The sequence below is a fragment of the Garra rufa genome, chromosome 7, assembly GCF_049309525.1.
Source record: "Garra rufa chromosome 7, GarRuf1.0, whole genome shotgun sequence".
Classification (NCBI taxonomy): domain Eukaryota; kingdom Metazoa; phylum Chordata; class Actinopteri; order Cypriniformes; family Cyprinidae; genus Garra; species Garra rufa.
In genome coordinates, this window is record NC_133367.1 from 11,559,456 (window position 1) to 11,576,480 (window position 17,025).

At 36.4% G+C, this 17,025-nt stretch overlaps 1 protein-coding gene across 1 annotated transcript; it reads left to right on the forward strand.

The window, feature by feature from the left end:
• The first annotated feature begins 6,970 nt into the window (after positions 1–6,970).
• znf76 (zinc finger protein 76) lies at positions 6,971–16,605 on the forward strand. The gene is made up of 12 exons (XM_073843493.1): positions 6,971–7,043; positions 7,128–7,211; positions 7,298–7,375; positions 10,747–10,886; positions 11,347–11,418; positions 13,602–13,718; positions 13,798–13,999; positions 14,074–14,253; positions 15,792–15,992; positions 16,068–16,210; positions 16,278–16,382; positions 16,492–16,605. Exons 1-12 carry the CDS (start codon positions 6,971–6,973, stop codon positions 16,573–16,575), a joined length of 1,479 nt encoding a protein of 492 aa, XP_073699594.1. The 3' UTR covers positions 16,576–16,605.
• The last annotated feature ends 420 nt before the right edge of the window (positions 16,606–17,025 follow it).

Consider the following 17,025-nt stretch of genomic DNA (forward strand, 5'->3'; position numbering starts at 1 on the left):
TAAGAATTATTATATATTTTGCATTATGGTAATAAGAACGAAAAAAAATTTCTGTATTACGGTAATGAGAAACAGATTTTTTTGGTCAAAATGTGGTAAATGTGTTATTTTTATAATGGTAATGAGAATATATTTGTCATTTGTTAACGGACAAGAATTTGATTCTGTATTACGGTAATGAAAACAAAGATTTCTTTTTCTGTGTTACGGTAATGACAACTATAATTTTTACTTCAAAATATTGTCCCACATTACCGTAAATGGTTTTTTTGTATAATGTTAATAAGAATTAGTATATATTTTGCATCATGGCAATGAGAACAAATTTTTTTTTCTCTGTATTGCGGTAATAAGAAATAGAATTTTTTGTTAAAAAAAATATTCCAAAAGGTAAATGTTTTTTTTTTTTTTTTTTTTTTTTAAATAATGGTAATTAGAATATATTTCTCACTTTGGTAATGAATGATTATTTTTCTGTATTGAAATTTTTGTGATATTGTGATGCAAATTTGAAACTTTTTTCTGCATTACAGTAGTGATTCATTTTTGTTTATTACGGTAATGACATTGAGAATATTTTGGTGTATTAAGGTATTAAGAACATTTTCTTTTGTATCCTGTTAATAAGGAGAATTTTTGTTTTCATTAAGGGGTATAATAGTGACAATTTTTGCATTGCAGTAATGTGAATGTGTAGCAAATGTGTTTATAGTCATGAATCTAATCTCAGTTGCGAAACGTGAGCCGCGTGTTCCGCGTGAGATTCGCCCGTCTGCGGATCAGCCAATCAGAGCACTTTAAATGTCGTTCATCAGCCGATGATGTCATATCCTGATGGAGTGAACTCTCCACCAATCGGAGACGAGCAACGGTGATGACATCGGATCGTGTCGACAGTTTAATACAGCCGAAGTTCTCTTGTTCTCTGGAGTCTAATCATTGTAAATAATGAGAGTCAGAGGCAGATTATGTGATTTACTAATATGATTCAGAGATTTATGTCGATTGTGATTTTACTGCAGGATTTACACAGTAAACAAAAGCTGCTGTTCGTAACCTGTGTTTGTGATGTGGTTTGTGTGATTGCTCTTCACATTTGGAGTCAAAACTGATGTAAAAAAGTACAAAAAAAGTGATTTACATTCAAATTTGATTACTTTAGAGATAGGGTTGAGAAAAAAAACTTACATTAAGTCTTAGTTTGCACTCCAAAGAATTATAAATTATATCTAAGTATATGTAAATTATTCTTAATTTCTATTTTTATATGTACACTACCGTTCAAAAGTTTGGGGTCAGTACATTTTTTATATATATATATATATATATATACAGATATATAAGAAATTAATATTTTTATTCACCAAGGATGTATTAAGTTAATAATTAAAAGTTTATTAAAAGTTAATAATAAATCATTTACATTGTTATAAAAAAAATAATATTTTGAATAAACACTGTACTTTTCAAACTTGTTATTCATGAAAGAATCCTGGGGGGGAAAAATCACAGGTTCCAAAAAATAACTGTTGATATTATCCAACATTGATCAATCTAATAATAAATCAGCATATTAGAATGATTTCTGGAGGATCATGTGACACTGAAGACTGCAGTAACAGCTGATAAAAATCCAGCTTTTCATCACAGGAATAAATTATATTTTAAAGTATGTTTAAATAAAAAACATTATTTTATATTGTAAAAACATTTTGCAATATTACTGTTTTTTTTCCTGTATTTCTAATCAAATAAATGCAGCCTTGATGAGCAGAAGAGACTTCTTTAAAGACTATAACAAGTCTTACTGAACCCAAACTTTTGAACGGTAGTGTACATAATACTTAAGGAAAAAAGTATGATGATGATAAAATTAGTGTAAATATTCGCCAAAAATAACTTTTAACCAACAGTATTAACATTTTTAAAAAAAAACGTTTTGAATACAATAATAAAGGGTAAGCTTTTGCTGTTTTCCCTTTTTTTTTAACCCGTTTATCTTCAGCAGCAAACGGTTTTAATGCTAGTTTTTTATTTTATTATTTATTATAGTAATGCTGAAAACAAGAAAATACAAATTGGTACAAAATATCATCAGTAGAAATACTTGAAAGGTAACAAACATTCAAAAAATAATAATAATACAAAATAAATAAATAAATAAAAACACAGGGGAAAAGGGCCATTGTACATCTCCTTACACAAAAACTTTTAAAATTTTAAGTTTTCATAGCTTTCTTATTTTTAGAGACTGAAATCAAATTAATATAATTTTCCATATTTCTTAAAAAGACCACAAAGACAAGTTTAGAATTTGAGAATTTACATTTGTGAATATAAAATTTGCTTAAGAGAAGAATTCAATGTATCGTAAAACAAGTATTTTCTTTTGTGGGGTCTGAAATAGTGGAGTCAAAATATCCAAATATAATATTTCTCATTTGTAAAGAAAATTCTGGCAAAATCTTCAGTTTAACAAAAACGCCAATATCACACCAAAATTCCAGTGGTGCTTTTGCTGTTTACATTTCCTCAGTGCGCGTTTGTGACTCACATTTCCTCCACGTGAGCCACATTCTTCCGTTTCCGGGTTATTAAGAGCAGAAACGCAAAGAAGCCCAAAGAAATGGACCATGGGAGTAAGTGAAAATGGAGACTCGGGTGTGAATCTCTCTGAGGACAGCAGAGGGCGCTCTGTGGCTCAAACACACGGAAATAACCTCATTTATCAACTTCTCAAGCGAATTATCTGCTGCATACTATACTATACATACATTACATTGTTTAATATATTAGTATAATTTGTGTTGTAGTATATTTTTAGCATTGCCTATCTTTGAAATAATCTATATTCATTATCAGAAATTGAGAAAATGGTTTATTGTATATTGTAAAACATAATTTATACATTATTAAGCTGCTACAACTCATCCGTAAAATATTTAAAGCTCTTTCTAATACTTAAAAAACAAAACTAAACAAAGCTGCTCGTCTGTACTTTATCTTGCTGTTTTGTTGACTAACCGCATTCAGAGAGCGCCGCCTGCCGGAGGACTGAGGCTCTGCGGTCTCCGCCGGTGATCGTGCCGCTCCGCGCTGCTGTGTGTCGCGGTGCATGTCGGGCCGCTGGCGGTGGTGAGTATCCCAGCCTGCGCTGCTGCTGCTCCAGAGAGAATGATGGGATAGTGGCGGACACACAGCAGCGCCGCAGACACACGCTTACAGACATTATTCGCGTTATTCCCGCTCTCTGTCCGTCTATGTGTGTGTTTGTGCGTGTGTAAGTGCGCGTGAATGTGTGTGTGACACGAGGCCTGCGGCGTGCGCGTGTCCGCGTTCACAAAGTACTGTGGTGGTACTATGAGACTCACTTCACTATGATCATGCTCCAAGTGATTTACATGATGCTGCTGGGTTCCTCAAACACACACTGTATTACCATGGTACATGTCGAAAATCATGGTAGTGCCATGGTACTTTTGTAGTGGTTTGTGCAGCAGCGCAAATAGGCTGCTTTTAACTAATTTTACGACTCAACTGGACAACTATGTTGCCTAGTAACAGCAACAGTGTCTGCTAGTTATTGTAGTCGAGTTATGTTGCTAAGCAACGGCAAAAGTTCGTGGTTAGTCCGTGAATAGTTTTTCGCGGCAAAATTTCCACTGTACAGGAAGCGCATCAAACACAGAGACAATAGCTGCATTTCCATTGCACAAAATGAAATTGCGAATTGAAAATACACCTAATAGAAACTGTTAAATTGCGCAAAACCCCCCATATATCGCAAAACAGTTTTTACGCTCGCTTGAGGTGGTTTTTCAGGCAATTCAAAAAAAGGAATATTTCGAAAAACAGCAATGGAAATGTTTTTTTTTTTTCGCATTCACAGGTCACATTCGATTAAACATAGCCAAAATCCCACAAAAATCCACTGCCATGACTTATCGCCAGAGGAAAAAATTAAGCTTTAGTCACAAAACATCGGTTAATGGAAACACTGTAATTTTGCAATATTTTTATAATCGACATTTATAAAATATCGGCAAAGTTTTGCGCAAATCTGCAATGGAAACACACATATTAGCTGCGTTTCCTTAACCTTTAAATTAAGCAAAATGAAATTGCGAATTGAAAATATACCTAATAGAAACTGTTAAATTGCGCTAAAACTCCCATATATCGCAAAACAGTTTTTACGCTCGCTTGAGGTGGTTTTTCAGGCAATTCGAAAAAGGAATATTTCGCAAAACAGCAATGGAAATGTTTTTTTTTTTTTTCGCATTTACAGGTCACATTTGATTAAATATAGCCAAAATCCCACAAAAATCCATTGCCATGACTTGTCGCCAGAGGAAAAAAAAAAAACATTTTAGTCGCATAACATTGGTTAATGGAAACACCGTAATTTCGCAATACTTTTTAATCTACATTTATAAAATAGTGACAAAGTTTTGCGCAAATCTGCAATGGAAACACACCTATTAGCTGCGTTTCCATTACCCTTTAAACTGCGCAAAATTAAATTGCAAATTGAAAATACATCTAATGAAAATGCTTAAACTGCGCAAAAACTCCCATATATCACAAAACAGTTTTTATGCTCGCTTGAGGTGGTTTTTCAGGCAATTCGAAAAAGGAATATTTCACAAAACAGCAATGGAAATGTTTTTTTTTCACATTTATAGGTCACATTCGATTAAATATAGCCAAAATCCAACAAAAATCCATTGGTATGTCTCTTCACCAGAGGAAAAAAAGAAGTTTTAGTCGCATAACATCGGTTAATGGAAACACCGTCATTTCGCAATACTTTCTAATCGACATTTATTAAATATCGCCAAAGTTTTGTGCAAAACTGTAATGGAAACACACCTATTATCTGCGTTTCCATCACCCTTAAAATTGCGCAAAAAGAAATTGCGAATTGAAAATAGACCTAATGGAAGCGGTTAAATTGCGCAAAAATTGGTTGTTTTTCAGGGATTTCCAAAAAATGAATATTTCGCAAAACAGCAATAATAATGTTTTTTTTTTTGCATTTATAGGTTACATTCGATTAAATATAGCCAAAATCCATTGCTATGACGTATCACCAGAGGAAAAAATTCAGTTTTAGTCGCATAACATCGGTTAATGGAAACACCGTCATTTCGCAATACTTTTTAATCAATACAAAATATTGCAGAAGTTTTGTGCAAATCTTTAATGGAAACACGCCTCCATCACCCTTTAAATTGCGCAAAATAAATTTTGAATTGAAAATACGCCTAATGGAAACACCTAAATTGTGCTAAAACTCCCATATATCACAAAACAGTTTTTATGCTCACATGAGGTGGTTTTGCAGGCAATTCGAAAAAGGAATATTTTGCAAAACAGCAATGGAAATGGTTTTTTTTTTTTCGCATTTGCTGGTCACATTCGATTAAATATATATCCAAAATCCCACAAAAATCCATTGCCATGACTTATCGCCAGAGGAAAAAAGAGGTTTTAGTCGCATAACATTGGTTAAGGGAAACACCGTCATTTCGCAATACTTTTAAATCGACATTTTTAAGATAGTGACAAAGTTTTGCACAAATTTACCCTTTAAATTGGGCAAAATGAAATTGCGAATTGAAAATGCGCCTAATGGAAACGCTTAAATAGCACTTAGTTTGTTAGACAGTGCGACTGTACACTGCAAAAAATGCTTTTCTTACTTAGATTTTTTGTCTTGTTTCCAGCCAAAGTATCTAAAAATTCTTAAATCAAGAAGGATTTTCTAAACGAGTAAAAATTAATGTCTTATTTTCAGAAAAAACAAGTCAAAATTAAGTGTGTTTTTGCTTGAAACAAGCAAAATAATCTTGTTTTCTGTTTGAAATTAGATTTTTTTTCTTACCCCATTGGCAGATTATTTTGCTTGTTCTAAGAAAAAATAACTCTGAAAATAAGACATTAATTTTTACTCGTCTAGAAAATCCTTCTTGATTTAAGAATTTTTAGATACTTTGGCTGGAAACAAGACAAAAAAATCTTAGTAAGAAAAGCATTTGGCCCTGGACCACAAAACCAGTCTTAAGTCGCTGGGGTATATTTGTAGCAATAGCCAAAAATACATTGTATGGGTCAAAATTATCGATTTTTCTTTTATGCCAAAAATCATTAGGAAATTAAGTAAAGCTCATGTTACATGAAGATTGCTTGTAAAATTCCTACTGTAAATATATCAAAATGTAATTTTTGATTAGTAATGTGCATTGTTAAGAACTTAATTTGAAGAACTTTAAAGGAGATTTTCTCAATATGTAGATTTTTTTGCATCCTCAGATTCCAGATTTTCAAATAGATGTATCTTGGCCAAATATTGTCCTATCCTAACAAGCCATACATCAATAGAAAGCTTATTTATTGAGCTGTATACATCTCAGTTTTGTAAAATTTAACCTTATGACTGGTTTTGTGGTCCAGGGTCACATATTTTGAAGTTAGTTTATGAGACGGTGTGCTGAATCACTTTTAAACCATGCTTGTTTCACATGACGAATTTTACAACGCAACTCCCAATCACGTGGATTTCGCCTGCGAAAATTGCCTCAACAATGGTAAATGTAGTCAAGATGGCGTGTGCAATCTATACGCTTTGGTCCGGTTTCACAGACAGGGCTTAGACTAAGCCAGGATTAGGCCATAGATCAATTAGGACATTTAAGTAATTTTTATAAACATGCTTAGAAAACGACATTACTGGCGTGCAGCTTAAAACAAAAAAAGGCACTGATATATTTTTAAGATCAGTCAGTGCGAGTTTATTTCAGTTGAAACAGCTCAGACTTAAATTTTAGTCTAGGACTAGGCTTAAGCCCTGTCTGTGAAACCGGGGATTTATGTATTTGAAATAAACTCCCAAATATCAAGTCAAACTATATTGCTGTCAGACTGTACTGAGGTGTAACGTGTGTGTGTTCAGAGCGGCAGTGTGATGATGGAGGGTTTGGGTCTTCAGGCCGTGGCTCTGAGCGACGGATCCACCGCTTACATACAGCAGAGCATCAGCGGTAAACCCCTCAAACTCTCATGAAAGTGAAGTACGTTCAGTGGTTCAGTGTGACTAAGAGATCTGATGGTGTTTTGATAATCAGATGGGAGTCTGCTGGAAGGAAACACGGTTCAGCTGGAGGACGGCACCACGGCGTTCATCCAGCACGTCAGCGTCCAGCAGAAAGGTGTGTAAATGTGCCTGACGCCACTGAGCACCTCAGCTTACCAGAGAGAGCACGATACTGACAAAACCATGTGTTTGTGTGTGTAGAGTCGCTGGCGTTTGAGGACGGTCAGGCTGTGCAGCTGGAGGACGGGACCACAGCCTTCATCCACCACACGCCTAAAGGTGCCCACATACACTTAAAAGTTTGGACACACCTTCTCATTCAAAGAGTTTTCTTTATTTTCATGAAACTTTGCTGGAAGTATCGCCTGGGTCTCCACACATGAACTCAAGCATTGAGAACATTGTTTGTGTACAGTCGTGGCCAAAAGTTTTGAGAAGTACATAAATATTGGAAATTGGAAAAGTTGCTGCTTAAGGCCGTATTCACACTTGGCGTCTTTTTTGACAAGAAAAAGTTGACTAGGGCGTTTTTTTAGTAAAAAAAAAAAAAAAGCTGGCAGCGTTTTGTTACAAAAAGCAGCCGAGTGCGTCTTTTGTTGCTATAACAGCTGCAACAGTAGCGTAGTGCTCTGTGGTGAAGAAATGTCGAGAAAGAGCCTCTTTGAGATGTATATTATGATAGAGTTGTTTACTCATATCATACATCCTTGTGCTCCGAAACTAGTGCGATAAGTTTATCTACCGGTGACTTCTCCATTTTTTTCTTGTTGTTTTTGTTGTTATGGAAACGATAGGTCCCGCTACTCGCTTGTCATTGGTCAGCTGTCAAAAAAGCGCTTGACGTAGGGCGTTTCCTTCAAAAAAGTTCAACTTTTTCCAACTTAAAAAGACGCTCTGAGCTGCAGAAAAAGACGCCGGCGGTGGCGTTTAAAAAGAGCGCTAGGGCTTTTTTGAAAAGACGGTTTACTCCATAGGATTAGAATGTAAAACAGACGCTGGCAGTTTGAAAAAGGACGGCAAGTGTGAACACGGCCTAAGTTTTTATAATAGCAATTTGCATATACTCCAGAATGTTATGAAGAGTGATCAGATGAATTGCATAGTCCTTCTTTGCCACGAAAATTAACTTAATCCCGAAAAAACTTTCCACTGCATTGTTAAGAAGGCTTCGGGGCGTCCAAGAAAGTCCAGCAAGCGCTAGGATGGTCTCCTAAAGAGGATTGAGCTGCGGGATCGGAGTGCCACCAGTGCAGAGCTTGCTCAGGAATGGCAGCAGGCAGGTGTGAGCGCATCTGAACACACAGTGAGGCCAAGACTTTTGGAAGATGGCCTGGTGTCAAGAAGGGCAGCAAAGAAGCCACTTCTCTCCAAAACAAACATCAGGGACAGATTGATCTTCTGCTAAAAGTATGGCGAATGGACTGCTGAGGACTGGGGCAAAGTCAAGCCTCTTTCCGATTGTTTGGGGCATCTGGAAAAAGGCTTGTCCAGAGAAGAAAGGGTGAGCGCTACCATCAGTCCTGTGTCATGCCAACAGTAAAGCATCCTGAGACCATTCATGTGTGGGGTTGCTTCTCATCCAAGGGAGTGGGCTCACTCACAATTTTGCCCAAAAACACAGCCATGGATAAAGAATGGTACCAAAACACCCTCCAACAGCAACTTCTTCCAACAATCCAACAACAGTTTGGTGAAGAACAATGCATTTTCCAGCACGATGGAGCACCGTGCCATAAGGCAAAAGTGATAACTAAGTGGCTCGGGGACCAAAACGTTGAAATTTTGGGTCCATGGCCTGGAAACTCCCCAGATCTGAATCCCATTGAGAACTTGTGATCAATCCTCAAGAGGCGGGTGGACAAACAAAAACCCACTAATTCTGACAAACTCCAAGAAGTGATTATGAAAGAATGGGTTGCTATCAGTCAGGATTTGGCCCAGAAGTTGATTGAGAGCATGCCCAGTCCAATTGCAGAGGTCCTGAAAACGAAGGGCCAACACTGCAAATACTGACTCTTTGCATAAATGTCATGTCGATAAAAGCCTTTGAAACGTATGAAGTAGGGCTGTCCCCGACTATGAATTTTCATAGTCGAATCAGAATTTTCGAATCTTTCTATAGTCGACCGATAGTGTGTGTGTGAATGGGTTGGGAGGGGCACGTCACTATAGTCAGCAAGAGGGTAAAACTATTTTTATTTTATTTTACACACTGCACACAGCAACAACTTTTAATAAAGGGACCAAAACTGCCTGCCAACTGACAGACGAACTTATTTAGGTTTAAATAAAAAACACAGAACGCGTCTTTTAGTTCTAAAAACGCGAGGCGCACAGCACTGCCTTTTTTGCTAAGCAACGACCGAAACAGCTGTCCTGTCAGTCAAATCAAAGGATTATAGCGCGAGCGCTCTAAAATCTTAGTTTTTTGCTGTTAAGTAAACTGTCATATTAGCAGAAACCCTAAATAATACAGCTCCGGGTTACCCACGATAGACACCAAAGGTTTCTCCTCCATTTCTAGCAGTCTCCGGACTTTTGAAGCAACGGTAAACTTTCGTCACCACAACAGAAGGCCCGCCTCTCCATTCATTCGATTGGACAATGGAAAAGAACGCGAATGACGTTGGGCGTTTTTCCGCTCAGTTGATTTTTTTTTTTCAACTTCAGGTGTTCGGAGCGCTTCTGCAAAAACGCGAGGCGCGGGGGGCGCATAAACAGAGCGCAGAACGCTCACTGCCAACAGAAAACCATTCAAAAGAGGCGCCTCCAACGGCAAAAACGCGTTCGGTGTGATCGCCGCCATCCCTGCCGTCAAGATGGTCCTCATCTCATCATGGATCAGGGCAAGTGAAAATTAAATCTGTCACAGGGGTGGTTAGATCTATTCACAAACACGTCAAAAATATTTATTGAACGCTTCTTTCTTTTCACTTTTGTTTTTACTGCATTATCATAATCAAAGGCTGTATATAACTTAATATAACCGTACAAAACCAGTAGTTCTGTGTGCAATTAGACATTGAGCACCCCCATATTGCCAAAATGGTATGATGCTAGTTTCACCCGCGAAGATTCGACTGTGAGATCGGTGGTCGAATCAGGCTCCGCATATCGATGCATCGAATCTTCGACTATTCGGTGACAGCCCTAGTATGAAGTGCGAATGAATCACAGAAACAACTGATCTAAAAGCAGCTGAGCAGCAAACTTTGTGAAAACTAATATTTGTGTCGTTCTCAAAACTTTTGGCCACGACTGTACACAGAGTTTACTAAAAAGAAAGTTTTGAACAGCTCACTTTCACTGTTTGAGTTTCCTCTCGCGGCCGTCTTACCGAATGCGAATTATAATTACCACTAGGTAAAAAACATTGAATACTACTTTTTATGTATGAGACTACCTCTTGAAGATCATCAAGACAATGCCAAGAGTGTGCAAAGCAGTAATCAAAGCAAAAGGTGGCTACTTTTTAGTTATGTGTATATAATTCCACATGTGTTCATTCATAGTTTTGATGCCTTCAGTGTGTATCTACAGTTTTCATAGTCATGGAAATAAGGAAAACTCTGAATGAGAAGGTGTGCCCAAACTTTTGGTCTGTGCTGTATTGCTAACCAAGTTTGACCTCTGACCTCTGTGTGCGACAGATGGGTTCGACCCCAGCGCCGTGGAGGCCGTTCAGCTGGAGGACGGCAGTACGGCGTACATCCATCACCAGACGGGCAGCGCTGTGGAGCTGAATGCAGACGCTGAGGCCATCGCCACACTGGAGAACTACGCCAGCAAGGTCTGATCATACATATATAGTTATATATATATATATATATATGAGACATGAAAGTCTGCATGAGAGTATATTTAAGCAATAAGGTACGAGAGGCCGTGATTTATTCATGATACAGCACGGCCTCAAGTACCTTATTGCTTTTATAAAACGGTTACCACACAATAAAAATATTAAAATCAAAAATATATATTAATTTATATATATTAAGTTGTACGTTTTCATAAAGTAATATCATTAACTGCCTTCCGCTGTAAAAAGTAGTCCCTAACTGCTGCAGCTGTGTTTACGTTGCTAAGGGTGGTTGCTAAGGGGGTTCAATGATACACAAAACCGTTGAGTGAAGCGGTCATAGCAGTGCCATATCATGAATACGACACAGCTGCTGACCAATCAGAATTGAGGAATGGAACTAACCGTTTTATAAATGCTCATAATTAGTGTTTGATTTGATGATCCACAGCTGACGGGGTCAGAGGTCGAGGTTGATGAAAACATTGAAAACCCAAATGGAGCGGAGCAGACCAGCATACAGGTGTGAGAGATGGATATAGATAGACAGATAAATTATTGATTTTATTCAATCATTCATTGTGCATGAGCTTTATTTTTATTATTTAAATACTTCATTATTTTTTACTTTATTTAGGTAAATAATGTGTTGATTTGACTTATTTTAATATATTGTCAATGTATTGATTTTATTTATATATTTAAATAATTTACTGATTTTATTGTACTTATTTTTGTATTTATTCAGCCAGATTGATATTTTATTTGTTTCATTTCTTTCCATTATTTAAACTATTTATTGATTTATTTATCAATTTATAGATAATTTATTTTAATAGAAAGATAGATCCATTGATGATAGATTATACAATTATACAAAACTCTTATACAATTTGTATACTATTACAGTGTTAATTCATATGTTGGATTAGCCTTTCTTTTTAATTTTACTTCACTCTTTAGTAATCGTTATTTGTTTGGTCGTTTTATTTGTTTTTTTATTTATCGTTATTTCAGTTTAGCAATTTTAGTAGTTCACTTAATGCCTAAATTTATTTCTAAAACAACAGTTCTAACTTATATTTTGGTTTATATATATATATATATATATATATATATATATATATATATATATATCAGAATCAGATACACAAGGAATTTGTCTTGGTGTATATATATATATATATATATATATATATATATATATATACAGTACAGACAAAAAGTTTGGAATGAGAAGCTGTGTTCAAACTTTTGGCTTGTACTGTATATTTTTCTGTTTATTAAAGTTTTTACTCTACATTTGTGCAGTTTTCAGTGGGTTAGTGATATTTTTTTAAATATATATAAATTAATAAATTAATATTTTTTAAATGGGTTTTTATACAAAAACTGCTTTTTTATGTAAAATTCACTTTATAAAAGATTTCTAACTTTAATTCATGGGGATAACATGGATAATTTCACATGGTTTAGAGTAAGATTTTTGCCCATCTTTTGGAAAATCCAGTTTTAAAAGAAAAAAAAAAAAAAAAAAACTACAAATAACTTTTACCAGTAGGTGGCTGCAGAGCTCCACTATTTGCTATTTGACCACCTGAAAGATATTTTTCACAAGTTTTTTCAGTTGAATTCATATCTACAGTACAGACCAAAAGTTTAGACACACCTGAATGAGAAGGTCTATACTTTTGGTCTGTACTGTATATATATATATATATATGTATGTATATGTGACCCTGGAGCACAAAACCAGTCTTAAGTCGCTGGGGTATATTTGTAGCAATAGCCAAAAACACATTGCATGGGTCAAAATTATTGATTTTTCTTTTATGTCAAAAATCATTAGGAAATTAAGTAAAGATCATGTTCCATGAAGATTTTTTGTAAAATTCCTACTGTAAATATATCAAAATGTAATTTTTGATTAGTAATATGCATTGTTAAGAACTTAATTTGGACAACTTTAAAGGTGATTTTCTCAGTATTTTGATTTTTTTGCACCCTCAGATTCCAGATTTTCAAATAGATGTATCTCAGCCAAATATTGTCCTATCCTAACAAACCATACATCAATAGAAAGCTTATTCATTGAACTTTCATATGATGTATACATCTCAGTTTTGTAAAATTTAACCTTATGACTGGTTTTGTGGTCCAGGGTCACATATATATATATATATATTAAGATCAGATATTTAAATTTAATTATATATATTTAATAATTATATTATATGTGACTGGACCACCAGTCTTTAGTAGCATGGGTATATTTGTAGAAACAGCCAAAAATACGATGTATGGGTCAAAATGACAAAATTTTCTTTTATACCAAAAATCATTAGGATATTAAGTAAAGATCATGTTCCGTGAAGATATTTAGTAAATTTCCTCATGTAAATATATGAAAACTTAATTTTTGATTAGTAATATGCATCGCTAAGAACTTAATTCGAACAACCTTAAAGGCGATTTTCTCAGTATTTAAATTTTTTTGCATAAATCTCAGATTGCATATTTTTAAACAGTTGTATTTCGAACAAAACAAACAAACCATACATGAATGGAAAGAATATTTGTTTCGAAAAAGTGTCCCTTATGACTGGTTTTGTGGTCCGGGTTCACAATAACAACACTGGTTTGTTTATGTAGATCATTTATTGATGTTGATTTAAATAGATTGGATGCATTGTGTGTGTTTCTCAGCTGATGTTTGAGGGCAAGGTCTGGAGCTCTGGTAAAGTCCAACAGGTCGGAGAGAAGAGTTTCCGCTGCGGACACACGGGCTGCGGCCGATACTACACCACAGCACACCATCTGAAGGTACAGAGCTTCCCACAATGCACTGGGGCAGAGCAGACCTCCAAAAACTCAGAGCCGTATGTTTGTGTGTGTGGCACAGGTGCATGAGCGCTCGCACACAGGTGACCGTCCGTACAGGTGCGAGGTGCCGTCCTGCGGTAAAGCCTTCGCTACGGGATACGGGCTCAAGAGCCACCTGCGCACGCACACCGGAGAGAAACCCTACAAATGTCCCGAGGACATGTGCTACAAAGCCTTCAAAACCTCCGGAGACCTGCAGAAACACGTGCGCACACACACCGGTAGGACCACGCCGCGTTCACACGATGGTGAGTTACACGCAGAAACTCTCAACCCCACGGTCTTTCTCTCACAGGCGAGAAGCCGTTCAAGTGTCCGTTCGAGGGCTGCGGACGCTCCTTCACCACGTCCAACATTCGTAAGGTCCACACGCGGACGCACACCGGCGAGCGGCCGTATCTGTGTCCGGAGCCGTCCTGCGGGAGAGCCTTCGCCAGCGCCACCAACTACAAGAACCACATGAGGATACACACCGGTACTCACATTTTTTATTTTTTTTGGTTAACGATTTCTGTGTTTTTGCAGCGTTGAGTTTGTGTAACGGACATATCTGACGAATCCTTTCATGAACAAAGCGTAGAGAGAGTGTAAATAAGAGATTGATTGTGCGGTTCACAGAGCTCCGTTGATTATAATAGAGCTTTGTGAGGAGTGTTTCCGTCTGTTTTCCTTGTGTTTTCCCCCATTTGGACTTACGTTTTGGTATCTCCCAGCGTCTCCCCCTGTTGTTCAGTGTGTATTGGTTGTCCCCTTTGCCCATATTTGGACTTCCCCCCCATTAATCAGTTTATGAGCCACACCTGTCTTTGTTCATTAGTATCCCTTTATATGTTGGTTTGTTTTCCCGTTCCCTTTGTCCGGCGTTGATGTTAATATGTGCTGTTCCTATGTTCCTCGGTTTTCTTTGTTTTGCCCATGTTTCAGTCTTTTATTTGCCGTTGTTCATTATCATTCAAATCTGTATACGTTACTTCTTCGTTGTCTGTCCATTCCCTACGCAATGTGACACCAACTTTATTCTCTAAACATTTCAACTACATTCTTGAAACATTTTAACTTTATTCCTTGAAACATTTTGACTTTATTCTTGTGATTTCGATATTCTCAAAATATTTCCACTTTATTCTGGTAATTTCGTTATTCTCTAAACATTTCGACTTCTCGAATTTCGATTTACATTTACATTTTAACTTTACTCTTGAAATTTTTTTACTTTATTTCGGTAATTTCGATATTCTCGAAACATGTCAACTTTACTCTTGAAACATTTTAACTTTATTCCTGAAACATTTCGACTTTATTCTTGTAATTTCGATATTCTCAAAATATTTCCACTTTATTCTTGAATTTTTTTTTTACTTTATTTTGGTAATTTCGTTATTCTCTAAACATTTCGACTTCTCGTAATTTTCATATTCTCGAACCGTTTCAACTTTACTCTTGAAACATTTTAACTTTATTCCCGAAACATTTCAACTTCATTCTTGCAATTTCGATATTCTCAAAATATTTCCACTGTATTCATGAAAATGTTTTACTTTCTTCTGGTAATTTCGTTATTCTCTAAACATTTCGACTTCTCGTAATTTAGATATTCTCGAAACATTTCAACTTTAGTCTTGAAACATTTAAACTTTATTCTCGTAATTTCAATGTTCTCGAAACATTTCGACTTTTTTCTAGAAACAATTCAACTTTATTGTAATTTCGATACTCTCAAAATATTACCACTTAAATCTCATAATTTTAGATTTTTTTATTTTTTTTTTAACGTGGCACTAAAACGCCATTGCAATATTCTGTTGTAGCTTAAGCAATTAAAACTTATTTTAGTTAGTAACGATTTTTTTTTTTTAGATGAAGTACAATTTTAAAGAGCTCAAGCATTTAAAGCGACAGGCTACAAAACTGCACAAAACTCACCAATTTTGTGTTGGTGAGGACATTAACATTGTTAAACACTGTAGTAAATTGTCTTTATGGTCTGTTTCATCCTTCTGGTTTATTATTCAGGTGAGAAGCCGTATCTGTGTACGGTTCCCGGCTGTGGGAAGAGTTTCACGGAGTATTCCAGTCTTTACAAGCATCATGTGGTTCACACGCACTGTAAGCCGTACACCTGCAGCCACTGCGGGAAGACCTACAGACAGACGTCCACGCTGGCCATGCACAAGCGCACCGCGCACGGAGACTTCGACACCGTGGAGGACACCGGTACGTCTTTGTCTTATTTCATGTAACTTCAACTTTAATAAATTCAAAGGCACTTACAAACAATTTTGCGTGCAGATGCAGAGGTTTTCGAGGCGTCGCCGCACAACGCCGAGCGCGATTCCGAAGTCGCCATGGAAACCGATGACATCATCAGCTCGCACTTGCAAGTGCTGGGCACGGCTGTCACCATGGTTACAGACGGCAAAGAGCTGCAGCCGGTGGGTATTATGGGATGGTGTTGTGTGGTCATCGGAGCTTAAATCGCTAACAGTGTTCGTTCCGCAGGTTGCCATAGTAACGTCAGACGGCATCATGACTGAAGTGAACTCGTCGCCGTACCAGCAGGTGGCGCTTCTAGCAACAGAGAATGGCACACAGATCGCAGTACAGGTAATTACAATATTACAAATGTATTTTATTCAAGAAAAACTGGTAACAGTATTATTGTTTGCACATAGTGAGAATATCTTGTTTAACTGTTACGTTTATGTATGTGCAGTTAGAAGATCAGCAGACGTTAGAGGAGGCGATCACCATGGCAACAGCAGCGATTCAGCACAGCGGACTGACCTCAGATCAGTGACAGCTACAAATCACAGACGATCACCTTTTTATAGCGTTTAGCGTGTATGGGAAAGAGTTTCTCCAGTCTTAACGATTTTTTTTACCTGCTTCGAGCCAGTAGAAGTGAAACGAGATGAAAATAAAAATGTATATTTGTTAATAAACAAACTTTATGCAAGTCTTTGTGAAATGTGTTTATAGTATTGTTAGCCTAAACACTGTTTGCACTTCAAAAATAACGAATTTGTTTTAGCAGGTCGAACCGTCTTCGCTCAAACTTCGGCATTACTTGTCACTAAATCATATTTTACAGAATATTTTTGATTAAAATATGTGACCCGGACCACAAAACCTTGAGTAGAAGTCAAGCATGGGTATATTTGTCGCAATAGCCAAAAATACACGTATGGGTCAAAATATATATATATAGGATATTAAATAAAAATCATGTTCCGTTAAGATATTTTGT

Excerpts from the sequence above, each read along its gene's own strand:
- znf76 (XM_073843493.1), top strand. The coding sequence starts at position 6,971 with ATGGAGGGTTTGGGTCTTCAGGCCGTGGCTCTGAGCGACGGATCCACC. Across the intron at positions 7,044-7,127 it reads CATACAGCAGAGCATCAGCG|ATGGGAGTCTGCTGGAAGGA; the intron begins GTAAACCCCTCA and ends TTTGATAATCAG. Across the intron at positions 14,000-14,073 it reads ACACGTGCGCACACACACCG|GCGAGAAGCCGTTCAAGTGT; the intron begins GTAGGACCACGC and ends TTTCTCTCACAG.